Source organism: Asterias rubens, chromosome 1 (genome assembly GCF_902459465.1).
Source record: "Asterias rubens chromosome 1, eAstRub1.3, whole genome shotgun sequence".
NCBI lineage: Eukaryota > Metazoa > Echinodermata > Asteroidea > Forcipulatida > Asteriidae > Asterias > Asterias rubens.
This window is the reverse complement of record NC_047062.1, coordinates 355,395-382,173: the sequence shown is the minus strand read 5'-3', so window position 1 is coordinate 382,173 and position 26,779 is coordinate 355,395. Positions and strand designations below refer to the sequence as shown.

General features: G+C 38.6%; 2 protein-coding genes across 4 annotated transcripts in view; one reads left to right on the top strand and one right to left on the bottom strand.

Annotated features, from left to right (window-relative positions):
• LOC117307012 overlaps positions 1-808 on the bottom strand; it is a 12,945-nt gene extending 12,137 nt beyond the window's left edge. The window contains exon 1 of one of the 3 annotated variants that reach the window (XM_033791657.1): positions 741-808. Coding sequence is in view for 1 of the 3 variants with exons in the window: in XM_033791641.1 (XP_033647532.1) it covers positions 486-508 (23 nt within the window). In the remaining 2 variants the exon portion in view is untranslated. Of the gene's footprint in view, positions 1-485; positions 595-740 lie in introns of those variants that run through there. The other 2 variants (XM_033791641.1, XM_033791649.1) reach the window with 2 other exon arrangements.
• Positions 764-26,779, top strand: LOC117307006. The gene is made up of 7 exons (XM_033791627.1): positions 764-843; positions 17,406-17,929; positions 18,868-18,945; positions 20,187-20,261; positions 20,817-20,918; positions 21,542-23,827; positions 25,904-26,779. Exons 2-7 carry the CDS (start codon positions 17,647-17,649, stop codon positions 26,248-26,250), a joined length of 3,171 nt encoding a protein of 1,056 aa, XP_033647518.1. The 5' UTR covers positions 764-843; positions 17,406-17,646; the 3' UTR covers positions 26,251-26,779.

The window sequence follows — 26,779 nt, the reverse complement described above, 5'->3', positions numbered from 1 at the left end:
TTGAAGAATTAAACTATAGTATTGGACCGTGCCCCCCTGCCTGCTGTGTAGGTGTACTGTAGTCATGAGCTATAGCTCCATGGTGGTGTGGTGTAGCTACATAGACAAAAAAGTGTAGAACTCGCAAGAAGTTTGATCAATACACAAAAAACACGCACTATTTATAGTCTAGGCTAGTCTAGGTTAATTGTTATAAGGCAGTGACTGAGTGAGTTGTAGAGTAGAAGTTAGAACTATCTATGCGGTTTCGTAAACCTGCCATTTGATTTTTCGGATAACTTTCCGTATGGCGCCACCACTTTTTCACTCATTTTTACAAAAAGGGATATATCAATCAGGTAAATTAGATACTATATTATTTTATTTCGAATAAAAAAGTGGTGGCGCCATACGGAAACTTTTCCGATTTTTCATCTATCTAATTCTAAAAATTATTGTTAAATCTATACAATCTATAGCATATAAGGTAGATGAAAAAGGCTTACCTTCGAAAATCAATGCTTAACATTCCGATAATATAAAAGATTCCATGTCAAGCAAGTAGAATCTGCCAACGTCTGTGTATGATTTTTTTAAAAAGTGTACGTACGTACGTGTTATACATGCATTCCAAAAATGCCGCCTATGTCACAGGGCGCCCTCAAACGGTGATTGAGACTGGGTATCCGAGTTTCACATTTTTATCCAGACGTGTATACTGCAAGTTACATCTTATGTGTTAAAGTTACCCGACTATTTACCTTTCCATGCGTTTGGCGCTATGCTGGAAATGAAACATGTATCGGTCGGTGTGATCTCCCATGCCCAGCAGTTGAGCGGATTTGCTGTCGACTTCTGTAGAAAGTAAGCCATAAACTCGTCTCAGTACACCGCAAGTTTGTTCAAAACTTATTTCTGATTAATTGGGGACTTTTAACGTAACTTGTTTTCACCAATTGAGTGGTTTTTACTGTTGGTTGATGCTATTGCCAATTTTTTTTTTTTTTTGTGCAGTTCTTCATTTCATACTTGTTTGGTGATCAGTGAATAGATAGTATTTGCATACTGGTACCCGCGTTGTATGACGTCAATCATGCTCATAATTGTGAGCAGTCACAGTGTTATAAAAAAAGCTGTCTGTAGTTTGCTGAACTAGGGACCAACGGCAGCCATGTTGAATATCATACAAATCTTAATTAAAATGATTTTTCACTATCTCTTTGATAGCGAAACAACATTCAAAGTTCTTGCTGATTTTCCGTTTGTGAACATTTATTTCGTTTAACTCGTGAAAGAAAACATAAAGCTTTGTATTTTAGTTTAGGTGAACAGTTTGTTCAACCCACTTTGTTTCTGAATCATTAAATGCATGACGAACAATTTCCTGCTGCAATAATAAAAATATAAAAATAGACACATCATGTTGGCGTCACAAGTTAGAATTTATTTAACAGATCAAGCAAGGTTTTATGTTTCAGTAGGAAAAAGAAAATGGTAAATTTTCATTCAATTCTAGGGATTTTTTAATTGATGACGTAAAGCCATTTGTTTCGTGTTGTGTAACGCCTGTAAAAGAGCCCAGCACACTCATCAATAAGAAAAGGGGTTTGCCCCGATGTCCCTGGTCTGATTGGAAGCATATTGCACCACAGCACCTTGTAAACCATTACATGGTGCTAGGGTAAAGGAGAAGATCCCCATAATTCAAATGTAGTCCCACATACCTTGCAGGAAGATACTGAATGTTGAAGTGCCTTGAGGGTCACTGAGTGATACTTCTAGAAACTATAAGGCTCCCCTGTGAGCCTTATACATAGGGGTCTCATATTTAGGGCCTCCTAAACGCAATACGTTTTTCAAATCAGCGTTGATGGGTGAAAGTTTTACGACCGTTAGCCAGCCAGAACTGAAGTTTCCTGTGTACTGTACACCTAAAGCTTTCCCCACCCTACTCAATATACATTCATAATGCTTGCATTTCCTTTTTGTTGAGTTAAATTAAAAAACATCGTCAAAAAATACAATTTTCTGCTCGGTACTTACTGTTGTTTTCCTGCCGCATCGCACGTTTTTTGCCTTCTCATTATGCAGCCTACTACATGTAGATCGACGAGCTGCCGAGCCGCGGCCGCGTCGGACTAAACCATTCTGTGAGAGGGGTGTTACAAACCCGTGTGGCAGTGCGTGGGCGTTTTATGCGTGAACGGAACGGCGGGTATTGTAAACAAACAGCGCACGTAATGCCACACTTGTTTGAAACACCCCTTTCACAGAATGGTTTAGTCCAACTCGGTCGTGGCTTGGCAGTTCGGCCAGTAGGCTGGTGTACAGCGCTTGGTGGTCGAGTGACCAAAAGATAAAGTGTTGATCATTATTGAGAAGTCAAAAAACGTGCGATGCAGCAGGAAAACAACAGTAAGTACCGAGCAGAAAATTGTATTTCTTGACGATGTTTTTTAATTTCACTCAACAAAAGGAAATACAAGCATTATGAATGTATATTGAGTAGGGTGGGGAAAGCTTTAGGTGTACAGTACACAGTAAACTTCAGTTCTGGCTGGCTAACGGTCGTAAAACTTTCACCTATCAATGCTGATTTGAAAAACGTATAGCGTTAAGGAGGCCCTAAATTTGAGACCCCCTATAAGGCTCACAGGGGAGCCTTATAGTTTCTAGAAGTAACTGAGTGATGGATATGAGTGCTGTATGAGAAGCCGGTCACTACTATTATAATTGTTGAGGAACTGGTAGCTAAAACGCTATTTAATCTTATCTGTAAAAAGGAAAACTCAAGCAACTAAGTGTTGTCAAGACATTGGCTTTTTAATATGATCTATGTTTTTGACACTTTTAAAGGATCACCCTTTTTAATAGTTCAAGTTGTATGATCTCTGATTGATATATTCTGTCAAAGTTTCTGGCTGAATGTGGATAGTAGGAGGAATGAACAACTTAAATGGAATAAAACTAAACTTTCTAAAGTGACATGTCACTCTCTTGCAATTGGGAAAAGGTTCAGCTAAAGTTCAGTGATGCTTGATGATGTGAGTTCAAACTGTACATATTGAATTTCACTCATCATGAAAAAAACAAAAACAAATTCATGACAGTTTTTGAATGCGCAATTTCTTGATGTAACACTTGTGATGGATGTTGGACATCTTGGAAGAAGCAACTAAAGCCTAAATGCAAGAGGGCGGTATTGTCAGAGGTGAGTAACTTAACTATAGTACTAAGGTTCATTGCACTTAATTTCAAACAAAACAAGAGATTTTCAAAAGTATGTATAGTTTCTTGCAGGGCCTCATGTTAGAATGTAGTTTGAGGAAACTCATGCCAGGGGTTTTACACTGGGCCGCAGGCTCTAGGCCAGTGGTTTAGTGTTGGGCCAGTTAATTCATGACCGGACAAACATAGTGGTTTTGTGTTTTGTATTGTAAAACAGTACCTGTACCTACCTGTGTCATATATTGAACAAAAACAAGTTTCTAAAAAGTGTCTTTGAGTCTGATGAATACCTTTTCACTTCTTTTGCATAATGAAGTATACTTAATACTCTACTAAAGACAGATGAGATTACCTTCTCTTACACGTCTTAGTGTGTTAATTATTTAAAAAAACCAATTAAATGTTGTCAGGACTCAGGAATTGATCTCACTCATGTTGATTCTGATCTTGTAAAATAATGTTTGCTCTAGACAACTTGTTGAGCTACAAGCCCTGTCATCTCAAGATTGGGCCCCGACTACTGAAGCTCTAGACAACTTGTTGAGCTACAAGCCCTGTCATCTCAAGATTGGGCCCCGACTACTGAAATATTTCAAGCTTTCCACACATCTTAGAGTACACATGTAGTAATTTATATTAAATTTTTATTTGTATTTATTTGTCAGTTTACATAAATAGAAAGACTTTCACTAAAATAACTGCAATTCCTTACCACAGGAACCCTTAATTTAACAAGCCCTAAGTCTTCAACAATTTATTGCAGTATTTATCTTGAAATCAATGCACTTGGAATCTTTTTTGTCATAACACTGTGACAATAGCACATTTATTAGTGACTACTGTTTTTAAACTAAAGTTATTTTAAAACTTTTTGACCTTAAAATTTACTAATTTGATATTTTGTGATTCTTTCTTATTTACAGTCAAGTTTCTTATTGATTTGTTGGTGAACCATAATGGAAGCGTCGAGTGCGGGTGCTCTCTCCATCTGCATTGGGGGAGTCGGTGCATGTAAATGTGAAGTACCTTCATGCATATGCAACAAATCAACTACCATTCCAAATAAACTGTGTGAGTTACATCAGTGTAATATTGGTCATCTTGACTGCGACTGTACACCCCCACCTGCATTCTTCATCTTCCCTAGCAATCAAGATGCTCGGACAAGGTGGGTTTCTCTGATTAACAGGGAGGATCTCCTCATCAATGGTTCATGGTTCAATGCCAAGGACAAACATCATGTCTGTTGGCGTCATTTTCCAGATGGGAAGCCCACGAACGCAAACCCAGACCCAGTTCAAAATGTCATCAATGGAAGTCCAGATCATAAGGCAGATTCTGATCAGGATGAAATGATTGATACATCAACTAAATCAGAAAAGGAAGACATCTTGAACTCATCTTTCTTCAACTTATCATCGGAGTCTGTAGAGAACAACAAACTGAACTTGACTGCTGTTCCTGAAAAAGAGAACACACCAAATGCCTCTCCTAATTCTGAAAGAGATAATGTAAATGTGTCTGACTCAGAACAGAAGAACACACAGAATATGTCTGCTGATTCTGCAAAAGACAATACACTGAACGCATCTCTTGACTCGGAAAGGGACAAAACTTTGAACATGTCTGCTGACCCGGAAAACGACAATACATTGAACATGTCTGTTGACTCGGAAATGGACAACACTTTGAACATGTCTGCTGACTCGGAAAACCACAATACATTGAAGATGTCTGTTGACTCGGAGAGGGACAACACTTTGAACACGTCTGCTGACTCGGAAAACGACAATACATTGAACACGTCTGCTGACTCGGAAAGGGACAACACTTTGAACAAGTCTGCCGGCTCGGAAAACGACATCACATTGAACACGTCTGCTGACTCGGAAAATGACAACACATTGAACACGCCTGCATCACCCTCAAATACCTCAAATAATACCATACCACCCTCTGAAAAGAGACAACGGAAAGCAAGAAACATTAAGAGCAAGTCAAAGAAAGTTCTGATTGAGACTGAATCGATTGAGGCTGATTCGAGTGAAACGGATTCTAGTTCAGACTCAGATGACAGAGTTTATTGTAAATGTGGTAAACCAAACACTGATAAGATGATTGGATGTGATGGCAAGAACTGTGTATTTGAATGGTTTCACTTCAAATGTATTGGAATCAAGAGTCGTAAGCAGGTACCTCGTGGGAAGTGGTATTGTGATGGTTGTAGCAAAGAGGTCAAAGGTGAGTGTTCTAAGTACCTTCACTTGGTCTTGTTGCTTGCAGTCTTCATGTACAGCTTAGCATGGGGTCAAGCACATTGGTTTTGGGGGGGTACACTTTCTGAAGATGAATTCCTGGAGAGAAACGACCCATGGGCTCTCTTTCATCTATTTAAGACATTTAACCCATTTTACCCAGTTTTTATCAGAACCACCACTTTTTCTGAGAAGACATTCTTGTATTATGGTATTTACCTTTCTTCACATCACATACCAAGCGGAGAAGAGAACTTCAAATAAATTTATTTTACAAATTTACTAAAGTATCGGTGAGGTTGAAGTGAATTTTGATGATAACTTTAGCAATCACTTTCCCCTAGCACTGGAATCTATCTCATCAAACCTTTCATCTCTTTGAAATAAAGACTGATGAGGTAAATTTGTGGTTTGTGCAAAAAAAAATTAATTACCTTATTTAATCTCCTAATTGTAGATGCTCAGAAAGACGCAATGGAGTTGAAGTTAAAGATCAAGCAAATCTGCAAGGACATCATGACTAAGAAAACCACCATTCAGTCAGCCTCAGAGACCCATGGTGTCTCTAAAGCAGAGATCACCAAGCAGCTTTATTCTGAACCAATCCTGACGACGCAGGAGGAAGAGAGATTGGTTGGACTGGCACTCAGTATGGCCAAACAGGGACGAGGTGTTCTGGTTAAACGAAGCATTCTCAATAATGTCAAAGTCCTTCTAGATGTAGAAGAAAAGATGGGAATTAAACGACTGCATCCATTTGAGAAGAATGTTCCTCAGGATGAATGGTGGCATGCTTTCTGTAAACGTCATCCGCAGATAAAGAAGATGAATCTTCATAAACTCCCTAAAATTACACTCCTCGATAAAATGAAGATGTTAAAGCAAAACAAAAACCCTGCACCTTTAGGAAAGAAGGAGAAAGAAAATACAAAGAATTCTCCTCTTGTAAGTAAGACATCTCACCCGCCAATTAAGTCAAAATTAAAGCGTGCCCTCTCTCCTCAAACCAATGGCAGAGACCACCTCAAGGAAGACCCGAACAATGACATCAAGAAACTGAAGTGTAGTCAAGATGCTACTCATGATGAGAAACTATTGATTGTTGATAACTTTGAACCCAATGCTCTTCACTGTTTAGAGGCAGTCTTGACTAAGAAACAGAAGCACCTTTTCCAATATAGGTTCAAGAATGATATTAAACAAGATGATGATGTGATGTATTCAGCATGGATGGCTCTCAAGCGTCTGTATTATGGTACCCGAGACTCAAAGAAAGGTTAGTTTGACAATTCTTCTTTATCTAAAGAAAACTTGGAAACAACAAGCAAAACAAAGTTTCAAGATACTGAGCTTTTTAAAATGGTTAAATTGTTTAAATAGATGTACATTGTATAGTGATGTCTATAAACTTTTTCTTTGAGAGGGCGTGATGAGGTCATCAGGTAGGCGCCCATCAGTATGACATCAGACGGTGAACACTGTCGGTGGTCTCTATGAGCAATAGGGGGTTTGGGGGTTTGAAAAGACGCTCCATTGATTTGATACAGCTATGGATAATGAGCTGAGAAATGCAACTTTTGGGGAAATACTTGAACTGATCAACAAGGGAAGAACAAACTGGGCCAATTTGATGTCCATCTTTTCCATTTCTGGTTTTGTGTAAAGTCCACAATTCACTTAATTTGTATCAAGAGGAGAGTCCATTAGTCATTATTTATTCAGGAAAATCATGACCTGATCATGAATATGGACAAATTTTGGCTTCAATCATAAACACGGGGAAACAGATTTTCAATCTTGAAAAATGCCTCAACCTTCAATTTAAAACAAAACAATAACATTTAAACCAGTTATATTTATTTTCATGTTTATACAGATGATACTAAAAAGCCACTTGTGCCTGAAACTGAAGGAGACATTCCACCGTGGTCACCATGGATTAAGGGTCCATTCTATGTCCCTGATCAATCCAGTCAGTCCTCGGTATCTCTCCTGATTGAGGAACCAGGGAAGAAAAGACAGAAGAAGATGATGTCTCGTATAGCCTCCATGGGAGTCAAGAAGAGAGGACATTATCTAGAACCTTGGAGATTTGGAGTCTGTAATAGGAAGGTCTTTAAGCCAAGAAAGACCCAGATCAAGAAAAGGAGACGTAGAAAGAGACGGGTTACCAGACGATTTGAGGGATATGTCTGACGAGAGTTTCTGAACTTATTTTCCTTGCCTTAAATAACCTCCCAAGCTGTCACAATTAGCTGGCTGTGCTTAACATTCATCATCATCATGTCGAGCGCCATCTAGAAGCTCGAGCCTGCCCAGTGATTTTTCTCCAGATGTTCCGGTCCAGCATGCAGGAGCGAAGTTCCTCAGCGCTGGTCAAGCCGGTGTCTCGTTTTAGTGTGTCTACAAAGGAGAGACATCTTCTCCCACGCGAGGCCTTGCCTTGGGTGGGCTCCCAGAAGATGGTTGGGCAAGCTGCAAGCTCCGAGTGGCGGACACAGTGCCCAGCGAGCTTGAGGCAGCGTTCACGGATCTTCTCTGTGGCCTTTGGCCAGCCAGCATACAGGTTGGAGTTTCTCATTTGGTCCTGCCCTTAACACTAAGATCATTTTAATTCAGGCTTCATCAGTTCAGGCATCTTTCAACACAAGAAGTGAACAATTCTTTGGTAAATTTAGGACCACCAAGGCCAGTACCAGAGAAACTGAAGCAACATCTGCAGTGGCTGCTTTGAAGCAACATCTGCAGTGGCTGCTTTGAAGCAACATCTGCAGTGGCTGCTTTGAAGCAACATCTGCAGTGGCTGCTTTGAAGCAACATCTGCAGTGGCTGCTTTGAAGCAACATCTGCAGTGGCTGCTTTGAAGCAACATCTGCAGTGGCTGCTTTGAAGCAACATCTGCAGTGGCTGCTTTGAAGCAACATCTGCAGTGGCTGCTTTGAAGCAACATCTGCAGTGGCTGCTTTGAAGCATCATCTGCAGTGGCTGCTTTGAAGCATCATCTGCAGTGGCTGCTTTGAAGCATCATCTGCAGTGGCTGCTTTGAAGCAACATCTGCAGTGGCTGCTTTGAAGCAACATCTGCAGTGGCTGCTTTGAAGCAACATCTGCAGTGGCTGCTTTGAAGCAACATCTGCAGTGGCTGCTTTGAAGCAACATCTGCAGTGGCTGCTTTGAAGCATCATCTGCAGTGGCTGCTTTGAAGCAACATCTGCAGTGGCTGCTTTGAAGCAACATCTGCAGTGGCTGCTTTGAAGCAACATCTGCAGTGGCTGCTTTGAAGCAACATCTGCAGTGGCTGCTTTGAAGCATCATCTGCAGTGGCTGCTTTGAAGCAACATCTGCAGTGGCTGCTTTGAAGCAACATCTGCAGTGGCTGCTTTGAAGCATCATCTGCAGTGGCTGCTTTGAAGCATCATCTGCAGTGGCTGCTTTGAAGCATCATCTGCAGTGGCTGCTTTGAAGCATCATCTGCAGTGGCTGCTTTGAAGCAACATCTGCAGTGGCTGCTTTGAAGCAACATCTGCAGTGGCTGCTTTGAAGCAACATCTGCAGTGGCTGCTTTGAAGCAACATCTGCAGTGGCTGCTTTGAAGCAACATCTGCAGTGGCTGCTTTGAAGCAACATCTGCAGTGGCTGCTTTGAAGCATCATCTGCAGTGGCTGCTTTGAAGCAACATCTGCAGTGGCTGCTTTGAAGCAACATCTGCAGTGGCTGCTTTGAAGCAACATCTGCAGTGGCTGCTTTGAAGCAACATCTGCAGTGGCTGCTTTGAAGCAACATCTGCAGTGGCTGCTTTGAAGCATCATCTGCAGTGGCTGCTTTGAAGCAACATCTGCAGTGGCTGCTTTGAAGCAACATCTGCAGTGGCTGCTTTGAAGCAACATCTGCAGTGGCTGCTTTGAAAACTCTGTCTCTGCTTATGACTTTCTTTGTTGTACCCTAAGCACTAAGCACATACTCTGTGCTTAGTGCCTAGTCAGTGCAATAATAGTATATTCAAACACAGTTATAAAGTGTCTTCATTTCTTTCTATGCTCATTACACTGTGGCTCTGAGCTACAATGTTAGTGCAGTGATGTGAGCAATTACAGCTCTCTAAAACAACACTTCATGTCAGAGCTGAATATGTTATCAATGTAGTCTATTCAATTATCATTGGATTCTCTCCCTACAAACAACATGACATCTTGGGTAAATAGCACTACAAAAGTACATGTATAAGTTATTATGTGAGTTTGGATGTGATACAGACTGTATCTAGTCGAGCCTGATACAGACTCCGAGACTAGATGTAGTCTGAATCTCACCCTAACCTAACATAACGTTTTTATCATACCATAAAACTGCCCCAGTGGTCTTGCTGCTATGTTATTAGTCCTCTGTGTCATTTCAACGTTTGGCCAGAGTGCAGGTTGCAAACCTACGTTTTAACGCAGGAACCGTCTTGTTTATCCGACACTGTAACGCCGTGTTTGTAAATACAAATTACTAAGTTGCTCTGCAACTGTACTACTGAGCATGTGCACAACACATGAGGGTATGATACGGGTTTAGGGGTATGATATCGAATTTACCAGGTCAGTGATTAGCCAATCAAAATTGCAGATTTCAACTGCTGGACAAATGCTGGTCTGATTATGTTGGTATCCCATGTGAAGCAGTATCACTTAAATAGTGCATTCCACTATCTAAATGAAACAAACATTAACGTTAAATGTATCCGTGTGGGTTAGGGTTAATAAACATTCATAAACACCTCAGACAGTTTCGCTATTCCTATTGGTGTAGAGCGCGTCACTTGGGGGTGTTTAAACGGTTGATAATGACCAGCTGGAGCTCTGTTTATAACTGGATGTTTTCGGATACTATGCGCTAGTCTTGGTGCAAGACGTTTCTCATTACGGGCAATGCAGGCACTGTTTGTGAGTTGGATGCACTGTGTGTGTGAAAGGAAAACGAGAAATGCTCTTGCACCAAGACTACACGTACGAATGAATATCCAAAAACTGTCTCTGACGTGAAAATGCAACATATGTTTTTTTAACCAAAAAGGCATTTATGAATGGGAATAAAAGCGTAGTGACTGCCGGATTTAAACGGCAGTTTAAGAACTCATCGCTTCCCTTTTATTCCTTTTAATATAAGCAATATTTCGATAACAATCAATGCTAAAAACCACTGTTGGTAAAGGGCTACAATACAAAACTTTTTGAATGGATCTACTTGTATTTTGAAATTAATGAATTAATAATTCTGTATTACACTGTATCGTCACCTTACATGTATACCAATGTACCATTTACACAAATCTTTCAGATGAATTAGCTCTTTTTATTAATCCCTGTGTCACTGAGTGACTGGAATGGTTGGATGAACAATTTATTTTTATGATATTGCAAATTGAAAAATAAGATTGCTTACTGCTGTAGTGGCTGATTCCAACCATTCTAAATGGAAAGGTCTTCCTACATGTAGTTTATTTTGAATAATTTCTTGTACTTGTTTACAGTTTGGTCATAAATGTTTACTCGTATGAATTCTCCAATCAAAAGTGAATTGCTGTTAAGTTTCATGAGATCAGCAAAGCCAGATATCCCTGTGAAGAGCAGATGATGGACTGTATACATTTACATGTACATGTACATGTATTCATTGGGAATTGGGTAAAGGTGCTCAACCTTTCCATTATGTACATGTCTGGAAAATCCGACCCCAAACCATGATATGTACATGCTGTAAAATCATCTTTTAATTTGATAATTTTATATTGGAATGTTTATTTGTGACCAAAGGAGTTGAATCTATGATAGATAAGAACTTTATTTCCACAGACTGGCGTTGCTCAAAGCAAGTCACATTGTTGAATTGTTCAAAATAGATAAAATAATATTGTAGTAGCATTGCCTATAGAAACCTTTCATTACATATTTATGTAAGTATAAATATTTGGTCATATTAATCAGATATGTATATGTAAATTAAAATATGAAAAGGTTGTGTAACGATGATGACATTTAGACTTGTTTTGTCTTCTACATGATAGATTTATTGTTCTTTGCCATTGATGCATTATTAAGCATTGTCTTCTACATGATAGATTTATTGTTCTTTGCCATTGATGCATTATTAAGCATTGATTGATTGTTATGCCCCTTTTCTAAAACCACCCATTTTGCTACAAAAGAGCATGATTTTTCAATTAATTACATTTGCTGCGGCCATGTACACATTTTCACAGTCAATTGTGGTGCATCGTAACGCAGTGAAACCTGAATGCTACTGTGGATGAGCACGATCTTTTCAGAAAGTTAAAAAACATTTTGCTCTACTCTAGTTGTGGAAAAGAAATTGTGGTCCACCGCAGCAACATGATATGAGAGTTGTAATATTTAGCTGTTCCGACCGTCCGTCGGAACAGGTATTGTTTTCGTCAAGATTTTTATTATTTTTATTATTATTATTATTCTTTGTTTCTCCCTTAATCCCATAGCGTTTGTACACGTTTTTGCGGCAGCCTAATCTCCTAAACCATAATACAAAAGAGTGAGTTTATTATACCAAATTGAAGCTTAGAACATAAGCTTAATTCTTATTGTAAAAAATGTTCAAATTGTTAATTAATAATTAAGCTTATGAATATTTAATTTGCAAACCAAGTTAACACCATATCTCAAAAAGTAGGCCGCCGATCCTGAAACTTTTTTCAGCTATACACTAGTCAGGTCCTGTTAATGTGATGTCCGACATAAAATTCTGGACAACGTCACCATGACGTCATGTATTGCACATTTTGTGTTTGTGCACAAACTCAATGGCTCTTGAAGTGTAAACAAACCCAGCTTTCGGAAACATGATTTATTCGATTCAAATTAAATTTCATGTTGTACACTTTCCAAAACTGTTTTAGATTAAGATGAATTTTATTGATGGTTATTTTGAAAGCATCAACATTTATTGAAACAGTGTAATTATTTAAAAAAAACTATTTCCGGGGAATTTTTTTTAAATATCATGGGTACGGCGTAAAACTTGATTTGAATAGTCAAAATTGTAAAATTGTTAACTTGACCAAGTCCTTATCCCATTAACGACCGATGTTATTGCGTTTTTTGTTCAATGTACATAGATTTCTTACGGTCACCGACTAGCACAAGTCTAAACTTGTTCCCAAAATTTGACAAGCCTGAGCGCTCGTGGTGCGTCGTGGACCATTTCAGGCGATGAGCGTGGACGACGAAAATAGACCGCCCGGGATTTGGAATTATTTACGGGTAAAGTCACCTTGTTCGCGCCGGGGACCATTTGCCTAAACTAATTCCAGTATTTCGCGTTACGTTCAGAAATTAGACCATGACAAACAAAAACTCTTTGACAGGAATACAAAAGCAGAGATTTTATTATGCTGACGTGCTGGTGGTTGAGTGGCTCAGTTTTATAGAGCTGCTTATAATAAACAGGCAAAACATTTTGCTTTACAAAATTGCAGAAATTGAGCAGAATACCTGGATTCACAACTTGAACATGAGGCATGGTTAAGCTGCTTTTTGTGTTTAAAAAGCTATTATGTAGTTTGGTCTTGGGCCAATGGCTTTTAAAGGAAAGAATCGCAGCGCTTACGTAATCAGGGAACTGTGCTTACGCTAAGCGTATTTTACAGCTTAGCAGGGAATGTGTTCTTGAGCGTCACAATTCGCATCAACAAATTTGCTACAGTTGACTAATTGAGAATCTGTATTTTATCTTGACAAGTGTCATAGTTAGGTTTGAGGTGCGACTAGTCGAGTAGTAAATTTCACTAGTCACCCATTCGCAACATAATTAATATTGCCCTTGTGGCACACAGCGGCACAAATCTTGAGAATCTGAATTTTGTCTCGACAAGTGTCGTAGTTAGGTTTGAGGTGCGACTAGTCGAGTAGTAATATTCGTCACCCAGTCGCAACATAATTAATATTGCCTTTGCGGCACATAGCGGCACAAATCTTAAGAATCTGTATTTTATCTCGACAAGTGTCGTAGTTAGGTTTGAGGTGCGACGAGTCGAGTCATGATGGGAACTTGCTTAATGAAAAAGATTCAGTGCTCAGCAGAAGCAGTGAATTCTGCGCTTACCTCAAGCGAAATAGACTGCTTATAGCAGGGATTTCTTTTGTTTCTGTGCTTCCAAGCTCGCACACATTATTTTCCGCGCTTGCACAGAAAGCGGGAAATGGTGATCATAAGCGCAGACTGTGGTGGTAATGAGAACCATGTAATTTTGCCCTGTAAGTAGGTTTGGTAAGGCCTACACTTCAAACATGTAAAGTCAAAAAAGATTAGTACATGAGGGGAAATCTTGTGAGACTGGTCCAATTTGACTCTGCTTCACTGCGTAAGCAAAGAGTTGACACTTCAGAAGCGCAGATATTATCGCTTACATAAATCATTTCACAGCTTAGCAGGGATATTTTTGCTTGTGCACGGGGAAACTTGTAATCTTTGCTTTGAACTTGCACAGATGTTTCAGCGCTTGCACAGTAAGCAGAGAATGGTGGATGTATTATAAACAGTTTGGTTGAAGCAGACAGAGCCATAAAACTGGGCAGTGTTCTATAGGGGAAGTTATAGCTTGACATTTTATGACAGTTTTGGTCTCTGCGACGTACTCATACAAATACAGAGTCAGAGATACAGACATTACGGTGCAAAAATCGTGCAATTGAAATGCCTCATAAGAGCGCCCCCTATCGGCAGGAGTAGGAAAGGAGTATCCTACAAAAAATATTTTTTAAACACGTATAATACTATCAAATGGAAGCTTTAGGATGTTTAGCTTAATTCCTACCACAAAAAAAAAAACTTTTTTCAGTTACTTGGCATTGCAGATTAGTCTTTGGTAGCTGTGAGCCCATGTTGACATTTACTTACAGGTCAACCGGGAAGTGTGACCTTATATCAAGAGCTGCACCACTTTTTAAAAACCTTTTTCAGTTCTAGATTCCTCGGGCAATGAAGCACATAATCCAAGCAAAACAACACGGAACAGCTTCGTTCACAAACACTTAATGTCTAGTTAGTGTTGTAGTTGTAGAGGTCATGAAGGTGTCTTGTCTATTCTTCCCTTACTGATTCCTACTCATTCACAAACACTTAATGTCTAGTTAGTGTTGTAGTTGTAGAGGTCATGAAGGTGTCTTGTCTATTCTTCCCTTACTGATTCCTACTCATTCACAATCACTTAATGTCTAGTTAGTGTTGTAGTTGTAGAGGTCATGAAGGTGTCTTGTCTATTCTTCCCTTACTGATTCCTACTCATTCACAATCACTTAATGTCTAGTTAGTGTTGTAGTTGTAGAGGTCATGAAGGTGTCTTGTCTATTCTTCCCTTACTGATTCCTACTCATTCACAAACACTTAATGTCTAGTTAGTGTTGTAGTTGTAGAGGTCATGAAGGTGTCTTGTCTATTCTTCCCTTACTGATTCCTACTCATTCACAAACACTTAATGTCTAGTTAGTGTTGTAGTTGTAGAGGTCATGAAGGTGTCTTGTCTATTCTTCCCTTACTGATTCCTACTCATTCACAATCACTTAATGTCTAGTTAGTGTTGTAGTTGTAGAGGTCATGAAGGTGTCTTGTCTATTCTTCCCTTACTGATTCCTACTCATTCACAATCACTTAATGTCTAGTTAGTGTTGTAGTTGTAGAGGTCATGAAGGTGTCTTGTCTATTCTTCCCTTACTGATTCCTACTCATTCACAAACACTTAATGTCTAGTTAGTGTTGTAGTTGTAGAGGTCATGAAGGTGTCTTGTCTATTCTTCCCTTACTGATTCCTACTCATTCACAAACACTTAATGTCTAGTTAGTGTTGTAGTTGTAGAGGTCATGAAGGTGTCTTGTCTATTCTTCCCTTACTGATTCCTACTCATTCACAAACACTTAATGTCTAGTTAGTGTTGTAGTTGTAGAGGTCATGAAGGTGTCTTGTCTATTCTTCCCTTACTGATTCCTACTCATTCATAAACACTTAATGTCTAGTTAGTGTTGTAGTTGTAGAGGTCATGAAGGTGTCTTGTCTATTCTTCCCTTACTGATTCCTACTCATTCACAATCACTTAATGTCTAGTTAGTGTTGTAGTTGTAGAGGTCATGAAGGTGTCTTGTCTATTCTTCCCTTACTGATTCCTACTCATTCACAAACACTTAATGTCTAGTTAGTGTTGTAGTTGTAGAGGTCATGAAGGTGTCTTGTCTATTCTTCCCTTACTGATTCCTACTCATTCACAAACACTTAATGTCTAGTTAGTGTTGTAGTTGTAGAGGTCATGAAGGTGTCTTGTCTATTCTTCCCTTACTGATTCCTACTCATTCACAAACACTTAATGTCTAGTTAGTGTTGTAGTTGTAGAGGTCATGAAGGTGTCTTGTCTATTCTTCCCTTACTGATTCCTACTCATTCACAAACACTTAATGTCTAGTTAGTGTTGTAGTTGTAGAGGTCATGAAGGTGTCTTGTCTATTCTTCCCTTACTGATTCCTACTCATTCATAATGGTCACAATACCTACCAACAAACAAGCCGAGGCTTTGCTTCAATGCTAATATGACGACACTATGATTATCCTTCAACCTAGCATGACTTTAATAAGATGCAACCGAGAATGACAACAGCAATAAAATAATCACCCATTGTGCCTTCTTCATCATAAGATTAGAATCTTGCTATCGCCGTAGTGTTGTCATTCTGCAATCTTTCATTTCGTAGTATGCCAAGACAAATTTTGATAATGTCCTAACTCTATCATTAATTTGTACTGTCACGGCACTACAGCATTACTGTAGTACCATATCTTGATGGCGTTTTGCTTAAGTTTTGACAAGACTTTTGAGCTCCAATTCTACTCAAAATCAGGATTTGAAGAGTCCTCACCTTCTTCCATATAAAGGGGCCTTAGTAGTTTACATGAACCCACATTATACTTTGGACTGGCTAGTTTATGAATTGTGCAAGAAAAAAGGGAATGGCTGTTTATCGTCATAATGAACTTATCTTTTGGCAAACATCAATCTGGAAAGGAAAACAAAAAGTGGTGGAGCAATCTTGGAAAAGCAGGGAATGTTCAGCTATTCTGGACAGAGTATTTTAATAAAAAAATAGAGCGAACACAGTTATGTCATTTAATATAGAACCTGCTATGCAATGATGTGATGCTTGAGTTGTGATTACCCACACAGCCCTGTTTAATTGCTAGTTGCTTCTAATCAGTAAAATTCTTAATAGATTAACTTTTCTTAGACAACTTTGGTCCATTAGGATATCACCATTGACCATATCTTTGTTTGACTCAAAATACTGAAAGTAAAAGGGGGAGGCAGGGGCATGCTTGCAACTCATTATGCGATATATTGGAACAGGTCAAAGGTGAGGTCGCAAATGAACCATCTAGAACATGAATAGACAATCCAAATTACACTGTCCCTATGCATCGATCGTCATTCAGTTAAAACTGATCTACAGGTGCAAACAAAGCCTTACAAAGCCCGACTAGATAACTTCCAGATTGCAGGCTTCTTGCATTCTGTCAATTATGTGCTGCATTTAACCTGGGTTCTTAATTCTACCATATTGGGAAGGGGGGGGGGGGAGGGGGTGAGGGGCAAACAAATAGTTGAGGCAATGGCATATCTGATTTGAAAATGTATCTAAAACATTAGGGTCTACATGTAGTCCTAACTGAAGAAATGTTAGAAATGTTAACAATATTCTGTATAGGTCTCACAAAAGTGTGTGCTGGGGGCGAGGGAGGGGTATAGTGTGAAGATGAAGATGGTTGCCAGGAAGCATTGTGGAAAAACAATCCCTTTGCCGACCCCTCCCCCCTTTGTATTTGGCAATTGAACAGGTTTCTATGTCTGTAAATAAAGTAAAGTTTTCTTGTATTCTTTATTTTTCTGCATAGGTTTGTTGAAGGAGTCTGTAGTCGGGGTACCTAGTGGTATCATAGGTTTGTTGAAGGAGTCTGTAGTCAGGGTACCTAGTGGTATCATATTTACTCATCATCTGGGAAGCATGTGTTCAAGAGACAAGAAAGTACTTGATGGAATTTTGTTGCAGTCGCTAATTCTCCAAGAAACGTAAGATGTAGTCCCAAGAAGACTTGATTCCCTTACCAAACAACAGACAACTATCCAACTATCACAATGCCACGCAGAAAGAAACTCATTGAGTCCTCATCAGAGTCCTCATCCAATGAAGACTCAGATGAGTTGAGTGAGTTGAGTGACTCTGGAGACTCAGACCAAGACTCAAACAATGAGTCCAGGGTGTTCTGTAAGTGCAGACAACCCAACACAGTGGATATGATTGGATGTGATCGGAAGGATTGCCAGTATGAGTGGTTCCATTTTACGTGTGTTGGGATCGACCGCAAGAAAGTACCCAAGGGAAAGTGGTTCTGTGAAGACTGTGTCAAGAAACAGGAAGGTATGAATTATATTTACTCTATGAACTGATTTGAATTTTTACAAGACATTTCATTGAACCATCTCAAATATTCCTCTCATAAAATTGTTGCATAGCTTGAGTTTGAAGCCTGTACGGTCCCTTAAAGATTAGAGTAATCTGTGATAGTCTTGTGAAGTTTGTGTAATGCATGGTCTGTGATGACAAATCTCTGCGCAAATTTGAGGAGCTGGTACGGCTGGGGCAGGCCTGGTAAGTCTCGGCATGTTTGGTTTCATTAGGTGAGTATTGAAATGAATTGATTCCATTGATGAGTTAACTGGGTTCTGATATATCAGTATGTCAAATATAGCTTCACTGATAACAGTGTATTGAGATATCTGAGACCTTATCTGCACTTATCCACAAAAAAAGTGGTCCGCTCTAGTGTTCCTTGTTTGATTGGTAGCATATTGCACCACAGCACCTTGTACACCATAACAGACCTCATAACTCAAGCGTAGTCCCACATACCTTGCAGGAAATACAGTAGGTAACAGCGCCCTGAGTGTCACTGAGTGACGGATATGTGCACTATATAAGAAGCCACTATTACATTACTATTAAGTCTGTTCTGTATTTTGTCTGGGCAGAATGTTGAAACAAAGTTAACAAGTATACACATTATTGTTACTTTTGCTAAGTGTGACAAATTTACATTCATTCATTCATTCATTCATTCAAACTTATATTTATTTCCATACTTCATGAAAACCGAGTACAAACAATTTTTTTTTAAGGAATAACCAATAAAATCTATTTAATGAGGCAGAGAAAAATAAATAAATAGAGTATGCATGCGGCATTCAACCTTAACGTTAATCTCTCTGTTTCAGCAAGATTAGGCAATTTAAACTATTGACTGCACAACTTGAAACAATTCAATCCATAAAATTTTCTTGATTTATTATTTTTTTCAGAGGAAGATCCCCGTATTCCATCAGGACCATTTGTGTATCCAGATACCAACAACAGAGAGCAGAAAAACTCCTCAAATGGTAGCTAGATTTATGAGTTGAATTCACACTAGTGTCTCACATTGAGTTTGCTTTGTAGAGTCATTTGGAATGCAATATAAACCACTGTTACAGTGTGATTTGGGTTTCAGCACACATTAACTCATACACTGCTAGAACTGAGAATACACGCTCAAGGCCGGTTTATAGTCGGTCGCGCGATCGTCGCGTTATGGCCTTCTCGGCCTTCATTCTATTCATTGTGTAGATGGACGCTTAAAATTGAGAACAAAAGTTGCTTAACGTAAATATTTTTATACTGGCCATTCTAGCAAGTTAACCAATTCCTGAATTGGTGAACTTGAAGAGACACTTTTTGTTAGAATTCCGTTTAATTAAGATGATGTTAACTTTCAAATCCAAATCAAGTACCTTGTGGATTTTCTTTCCGTGGGAGTTGTGAAAGTCCAGAGGGTATAGTCCTTACCACACTTTGGTGTAAGGATACAACCCAACTATAAATAATGTATGACGTAATGCAATAGTTATTTTGTCTTTGGTGTGCAGCATGAAATGTAACATCTTTACCAACCAGTTGATGAATCAATACAATTCAAACCATATCAGTAGAAATAGATATTTTGTTTTACAATTGAATGTAACACAACTATTCCTTGGAGAGGTTTTTGAGTAAGAAAAAGTTTTAGTTCCAACTATATTTGGCATAGCCTAATATGATAAACGTCTATGGATGTGATAGTTCCAACTATATTTGGCATAGCCTAATATGATAAACGTCTATGGATGTGATAGTTCCAACTATATTTGGCATAGCCTAATATGATAAACGTCTATGGATGTGATAGTTCCAACTATATTTGGCATAGCCTAATATGATAAACGTCTATGGATGTGATAGTTCAACTATATTTGGCATAGCCTAATATGATAAACGTCTATGGATGTGATAGTTCAACTATATTTGGCATAGCCTAATATGATAAACGTCTATGGATGTGATAGTTCCAACTATATTTGGCATAGCCTAATATGATAAACGTCTATGGATGTGATAGTTCCAACTATATTTGGCATAGCCTAATATGATAAACGTCTATGGATGTGATAGTTCAACTATATTTGGCATAGCCTAATATGATAAACGTCTATGGATGTGATAGTTCCAACTATATTTGGCATAGCCTAATATGATAAACGTCTATGGATGTGATACTACAGTTCACTTTTATTTCTAATTTTGAAATTGTTTTTCTTGTTTTCAGAACCATTTTCTCCAGTTGAAGATATTGAAACAAAAGATATTTATATTCTTCCAACGCCTGGTGATCCTCTGAAAAGTAAGTTTCTCACAATGTCTACTTATCAAAACACTGAACTGAGTTTTGTTGTTAAAACACACAGGGCATGTACTTCTTTTAAAGAACAGTTGTTTGTTTTACCAAAAGAAACAATTTAGTAGTGTAAACTGCTTTTTTTCTTGGAGAGTCCCGTGGGTTGATTTCACAAAACTCTTCCTATTTTAGGACTAATCCTGGACAATGCAAAGAGGTAAGACTAGTCCTAACTTTGGATAAGAGTAGTCTTATCTTATCTCTTTGTGATATGGGCCTTAGGAACTGTAAGGTAGTGAATTGACATGAATGACATTAACTGTCATAAGACTCATTCATACAAATATCACTTGAAATAAGTCTCTTTGAAATTCTGCCATGTCCGAGTAATATTGTCAGCCAACACTTTACTTCTTAATTTGATTTAGCAAATTAATGTAAGCACAAACACCATGACTAAAAACTAAGCACTCACTTGGTGTTATCTCCAAACGTATGAAGAAAGTGTTGAAGACCAGTGATTCTATACTTTTTCTTGAATTATTTTATTTATTTTCTTAGAAAAAGGTTATTTTGGAACAACCATTGCCAAGTCATCTATGGTCAGCCTGACTGACACAAATGCTAATAACAAGAACTTTACAGCCGCTGTGGAGAATGCTCGTAAGTGCTCCATTGGTTCATTGAGTCATATACAATCCATGGTGGTATTTGATGAACCGATTATCACCAACCTGTCATGTTGGGACATTAAGCTGCTATTACATGGACGTAAAAAATTGTTTAAAGACATGATTACCAGTGACTAAAGAAAGAAATGGAATCTTTGTCATTAGTTCAAAGACTTCTGTAAATAATTCCATTTGTATCACTGCCCCATTCAATGGGGTTTTATTTAGATTTGATATATTATTATCGACTGGAATAATGACTTCTTGGGATTCAGCATTGAGTGATACACGCTGTGCAAGCTTGAGTCTTGGTCAGAAATGGATCAGTCTATTGTCAAAATGTCAAACTCGCAATAAAAGAGGCTTCAACTTGAAACTGAATCAGTTCATTGTTAAATGTCAAACTCACAATGAGAAATGCTTCTTTCTTAATCTCTTGTTTGGTGTATTGCTTTTCTACAGGGCCCCCAGGGAGAACAGTGTTTTTACACTGATAGGGCTACCCTGTATAAATAATACTTAATAATGACAAATAATAATAATAATTCAGCTGGCAACCTTGACTGAAAAGGCCAAATTTAAATAAACTTTATTTATTTGTTATTATCTCGACAGCTACAGACACCACTTTGCAGCAGTCCCTGATGCAAGAGTCTTTGACTCAACACTCCATGACTCAGCACTCCTTGACTCAACAATCCTTGACGCAAGAATCCTTGGCTCAACAAACTTTGACTCAACACTCACTGTCCCAAGCAGAGCAACAACATGAATCTAATTTGAAAGAGGCCTGCAAGTATGTCATTCATAATGGAGTGAGTGTCATTGATGCAGCTAAACAGTTTGGTGTTGGGAGATACATGCTAGGTGACTGTGTGAAAGATGAGCTGAAAGTCAATCTTAATAAAGCATGTGATAATGTCTTGAGAGGTAAGATGACGATAGAGAAAGCTGCATCAGTCTATGGAGTTATTCCTGGTATTCTGAATGATAGAGTCAAAGCAGAGAAGGATATTCTACAAACTATGCACAGTGAACATTTTCCAAATAAACTTGTATCTAACAAGGTACAGGAAGAGAACCTTCAACAAGCATGCATGGATGTGATGTCTATGCGTATGACCGTCAACGAAGCATGCAAATGCTATAAAATCAAACTACAGAGCCTTAAGAATAAAATACAATCTGTTTTTGTTTTAAGCACTGCTGAGGAGAATGATCTTGTCAGATTAAGTGTACGGATGGCTGTGCTTGGTCACACTGCACATATTAAGAGCACAGTGTTTGCTAAGGTTAAATCATTGCTGGATGAAGAAGAAGCTAATGGGATTAAGAGAATTCATTGGTTTCCAGATAATACTCCAACTGATATGTGGTGGCAAGTCTTCTGTAGTCGCCACCCAGAATTCAACGCAATATCAATTAACGAATCAAAGCAAATGGTTGGCTCTAACACCATTTCACCAAGTGGTGATCAACCTACTGATCTCAGCTTAGATTCAAATAACATCAGCCTTGATCTTAAGACTTCATCACAAGAAGGCCAACCCTCAACAGAAAATCTGTTTTATGTTTTACCAACGGCAGTCAATTCCACTCCTCAGTTTGTTGTTGTTAGACAAGACAATCTGGATTCTCCAATAGTAAAGTCGGATGGAGTTAATGATAGAAACGATTTTAAAATGATAGGAAACCAAGATTCTGAGAACTTTGTGATTGATCTTAGTTTGAAAGCAGCTAACTTTGACAATAGCCAAGTCATGGAAGATCCAATGCTTGGGGTTGCAGCATGTGAAGTTGTACAGGAAGACATCTTAGTTCCATCAACGAGTGAGATGGATCAGATGATTGTTGGAGCTAATGAAGAGGTTCTACCAGACACTGATGAGGAAGATAAGGACAATGGAGCTCATAATAATAGAATTGTCAATTCTAGCTCTATGACCACAGGCGAACAGCCTGACTCTGCTGTTTTACAAGATGGATTAATTCTTGGAGCTAATGAAGTCATTCAGACAGGTGAGGAGATGGAAGAAGTTGAAGGGATTCAATCACTGACGACAGACGCCCCGACAGCACAAGCCAGTCTTTCTGTTGATGGTTACACTCCTCGGTGTAAGTCACATGCCGCTACGACTGGGAGTGTAACAAGCAGTCCAAGTATCCAGGCCAATGTTTTGTGCAGTACTGATACCCAGTCTAAGCGAAGTTATTCTACAACAAACCATTCGGCTAAAGGTGAAATGCCAAGGCTGATGGTTTGTACCAATCAGGTCAAACAGCCAGGTCAGGTCATCTACCAAAGTGACGTCATACAACCTAATTACCTCATTAGCAAGAATAAAATCAATCAAAAGCAAGTATTGGTCACTTCAAAGGATGGCATAAAACACTCACTGGTTCTGAATCAAAGTCCTGGGGCTTCAGCAGACACTAATAATCAAAACAAGCTTCGGTATTTATCACTTGCAGAATTCCAATCCAAGAAACTAAACCAGCCAATCAAATATATACTCTCTCGTACACCAGTAGCTGGTCAGGCAGTATCTTCAACTGAGCCCACACCATTAAACATGAATCATTCAAACTCTAGTTCCAACATCAGTTTGGGTAAAAACTCCAAGATGTTTGAGAGCTACACAGAAAGGAAGGACCCACGGATGTTTGTAGCCAAGCATAATGTGGATCAATCTATGCCTGATGCTCTGTCTTGCTTAGAGAAGACTCTGACTAAGGAACAGAAAGAATCCTTTATGTTTCGTTTAAAGATTGGTGATAATAGTGAGGAGGATTTACGCTACAATGCCTGGAAAGCACTGAGGAGATTGTATTGTCATACTGATATATGTAACTTGTATGATAAAGTATCCAGACCAACATTAGAGTCATCAGACCATTTGGGTAAGTTACATTGAAGTATTTCTGGGCCCAATTTCATAGAGCTGCTTAAGCACAAAAAGTAGCTAAGCACAACAAACTAAGCTTAGCACAACAAGGTTATCAGCCAAAATGCCATTTCACATGCTCCATATGTGACTGGTGTCCTGGGCCCAATTTCATAGAGCTGCTTAAGCACAAAATTTTGCTTAAGCAAAAAAATCCTTGCTTAGTAAAATCAGATTACCGACCAAGACTCCGATCAATTGTTATGCTAAGTGAACAACAGTTAAATACCAGTCACAGGGAAAGTATATGTCATGAAATTTTGGCCAGTAACATGTGTAAAATAAGCAAGCTATTTTCGCGCAAATTTTTTGCTTGAACAGCTCTATGAAATTGGCCCCTGGTCATTTCTGCAGGAAAATTTTAAGCACTGATCTCTGCTTAAGCAGCTAGAGCTGTGAAATTGAGCCCTTGTCTTTGGGCAGTCAGGTTGCCTCGCCTTCCACCTCTGGGCATGATGTGGGTTAGGTTTTCACTACCAACATGTTATTGCGTTGGTTTTCCCTGGAATAATTTTCTTGAGGTTTTCCTGCCACATCAAAAACTGAAATTTATTTATCAGCTTTTCTTTTCGTTTGGCTTTAATTGGAGCTTTGAAAATAAATAACCAGATCCCCAAAAGGTGATTTGCAATCAATTTTTACAGTAAAGTCCTTATTTTCCAGCAGTTAAAAATCTGTATGGACAACCATCATGTACTCGAAGTCATCTTAAAACTATAAAACAGAAAGGAAATATAGGAATATTAATTTTGATCATTCTTTGTGACAGAAGTGAGAATTAATAGTTCCCTTGTCATTTTTAAGATATTGGTTGACAAGAAACTAATATAAACTTACATGACTTACAACGGCCTTAACTTGTTCAATATGTTGGAGGTATTAATGCTTTCATAAAACACCTTTTGCATGGTGGCCATAAATGTCTGCTCATTCAGATCAGAGTTTAACAATTTAACCATAACTTCAGCTGAGGCTTCATCAAACCTGTGTCAAAAACAAAACAATTTTTCTGGATAATTCTTGATGTCATTTTTTCAGAAACGCAAACAGCACAGGTGTTCTCATAACAAAGTGTACACATTTAGACATCTACTCAGATATTCCACATTAACTCCTTCACGCCGGTATTATCAGGCCTCAATGTCTGGCTTACCAGCATGACTGCATAGCAGCCTTTGTTTCCCACAGCTGTAGCGGCCACAGACTTCATTCCACGGCTTACCACAGACACAGTCCACAGCATTCCGGACTAGATTAGCGGCCAAAACCGCCTTCCATCTTCAAGGGGTTAATACTGCACAAGCATGCTTTTAGGGATGCTTATTTATCCTTGCAACCTTGTTACCAAAGAAAAGAGTGGCACAAAACACTGCTATTCTTGATCTTTTTCCCAAGGGTTCGAAACCATCTATCAGAAACATTCCTCAAAAGAAAATTGTCCACCTGAAACACTGTCAAAGTTGAGGAAATAGTATTTCATGCTCCCATTTGGTGAATCTCACAAATCCTGTGAAACTTTGAGCTCATTAGGTTGTCGAAGTTGCGAGATATTAATGAAAGAAAAACACCATTGCCACACGAAGCTGTGTGCTGTCAGATGCTTGATTTCGAGACCTCAAAATCTAAGTCTGAGGTCTCAAAATGAAATTCGGGGAAAATTACTTCTTTCTTGAAAACTATGTTACTTCAGAGGGAGCCATTTCTCACAATGTTTTATACTATCAACAGCTCCCCATGGCTTGTTACCAAGTAAGGTTTTATGCAAATAATTATTTTGAGTAATTGCCAATAGTGACCACTGCCTTAACGTCACAATTGTTTGTTTTGATTGCCTCAGTCAAATTAAGCACAAAATCCCTGCCAAATCATAAACTACTTTTGGTTAAATTGACATTTCCATAGGCTGGTTTGGGGGTTTCCTTTGTTTATTGAAAACTTTACCAATTCCCATAGTAAAAAAATATATAAAAAAAAATAAATAAATCAATAATGAACTTCCCTTTGAATTTGAGTGAATTTTTTATTTGTCCAGATACCCCGATAGCTTCGAAGCTTCTACGCCTTCCGCTGATGGCCCCCTCGGATGAAAAAGAGTTAAACAAGAAAGCCAAGCAAGATTCCTCGGATGTCTCAAGATTGTTGGGGGAACTACACCAGGGTCGTAAGAGGAGACGTATAACATCAGTGCTGACTAGTAGGGAAGCCAAGAGTAGGAAATGGCAAACTAAAAAGAAGATGTTCTTAGAACCTTGGAAGTATAAGATGGAGAGACCAAGTAGACGTAAGAATATTGCAACCAGTTATTGTGAAGATGGTTTTGTAAGAGATACAGCTACAGATGAAATATCTCCAATAATTCGTAATGAGTCAGCATCGTAGCTTATGACTGCACGTCTGCCATTGATCAGCAATACTAGTCTAGTGTTCTAGCCACATTTCAGCTCAGTTCTATTCAAAGTACATATCTTAAAGTCAAGAAAACAACATCCAGTTTTCAACATTAATGTCTCTGTTAAGTCGAGTATAATAAATTTTTCTGAGAGTTCTTTCCTGTAAACAGGGTTTTTCAATACTGATTTACATTTGTATACTGGTTATTGTTGCTGTTAGTGTATTATAACTTACTCTAGATTTACTCTTGACACAAAAGGATCGAAGTTAGTTTATTTTAATTTCAAACCACCTAATTCTAGATTTTCTTGTGGACAGCTTACCTTAATGCTGGATTGCTATCTCTGATAACAACGTCAGAACCAAACAAAAACTGTTTAGTGTATACCCCCATGTACCAAATGATAGCTAACATGGCTCATAACTTCATGAAGCTGTTGAAATTGAATCTATCTTCAAGTACGCGCTAATCCTTCAATCAAATTCGCAGAATGGAGTGGTGACAAAAACCTATATT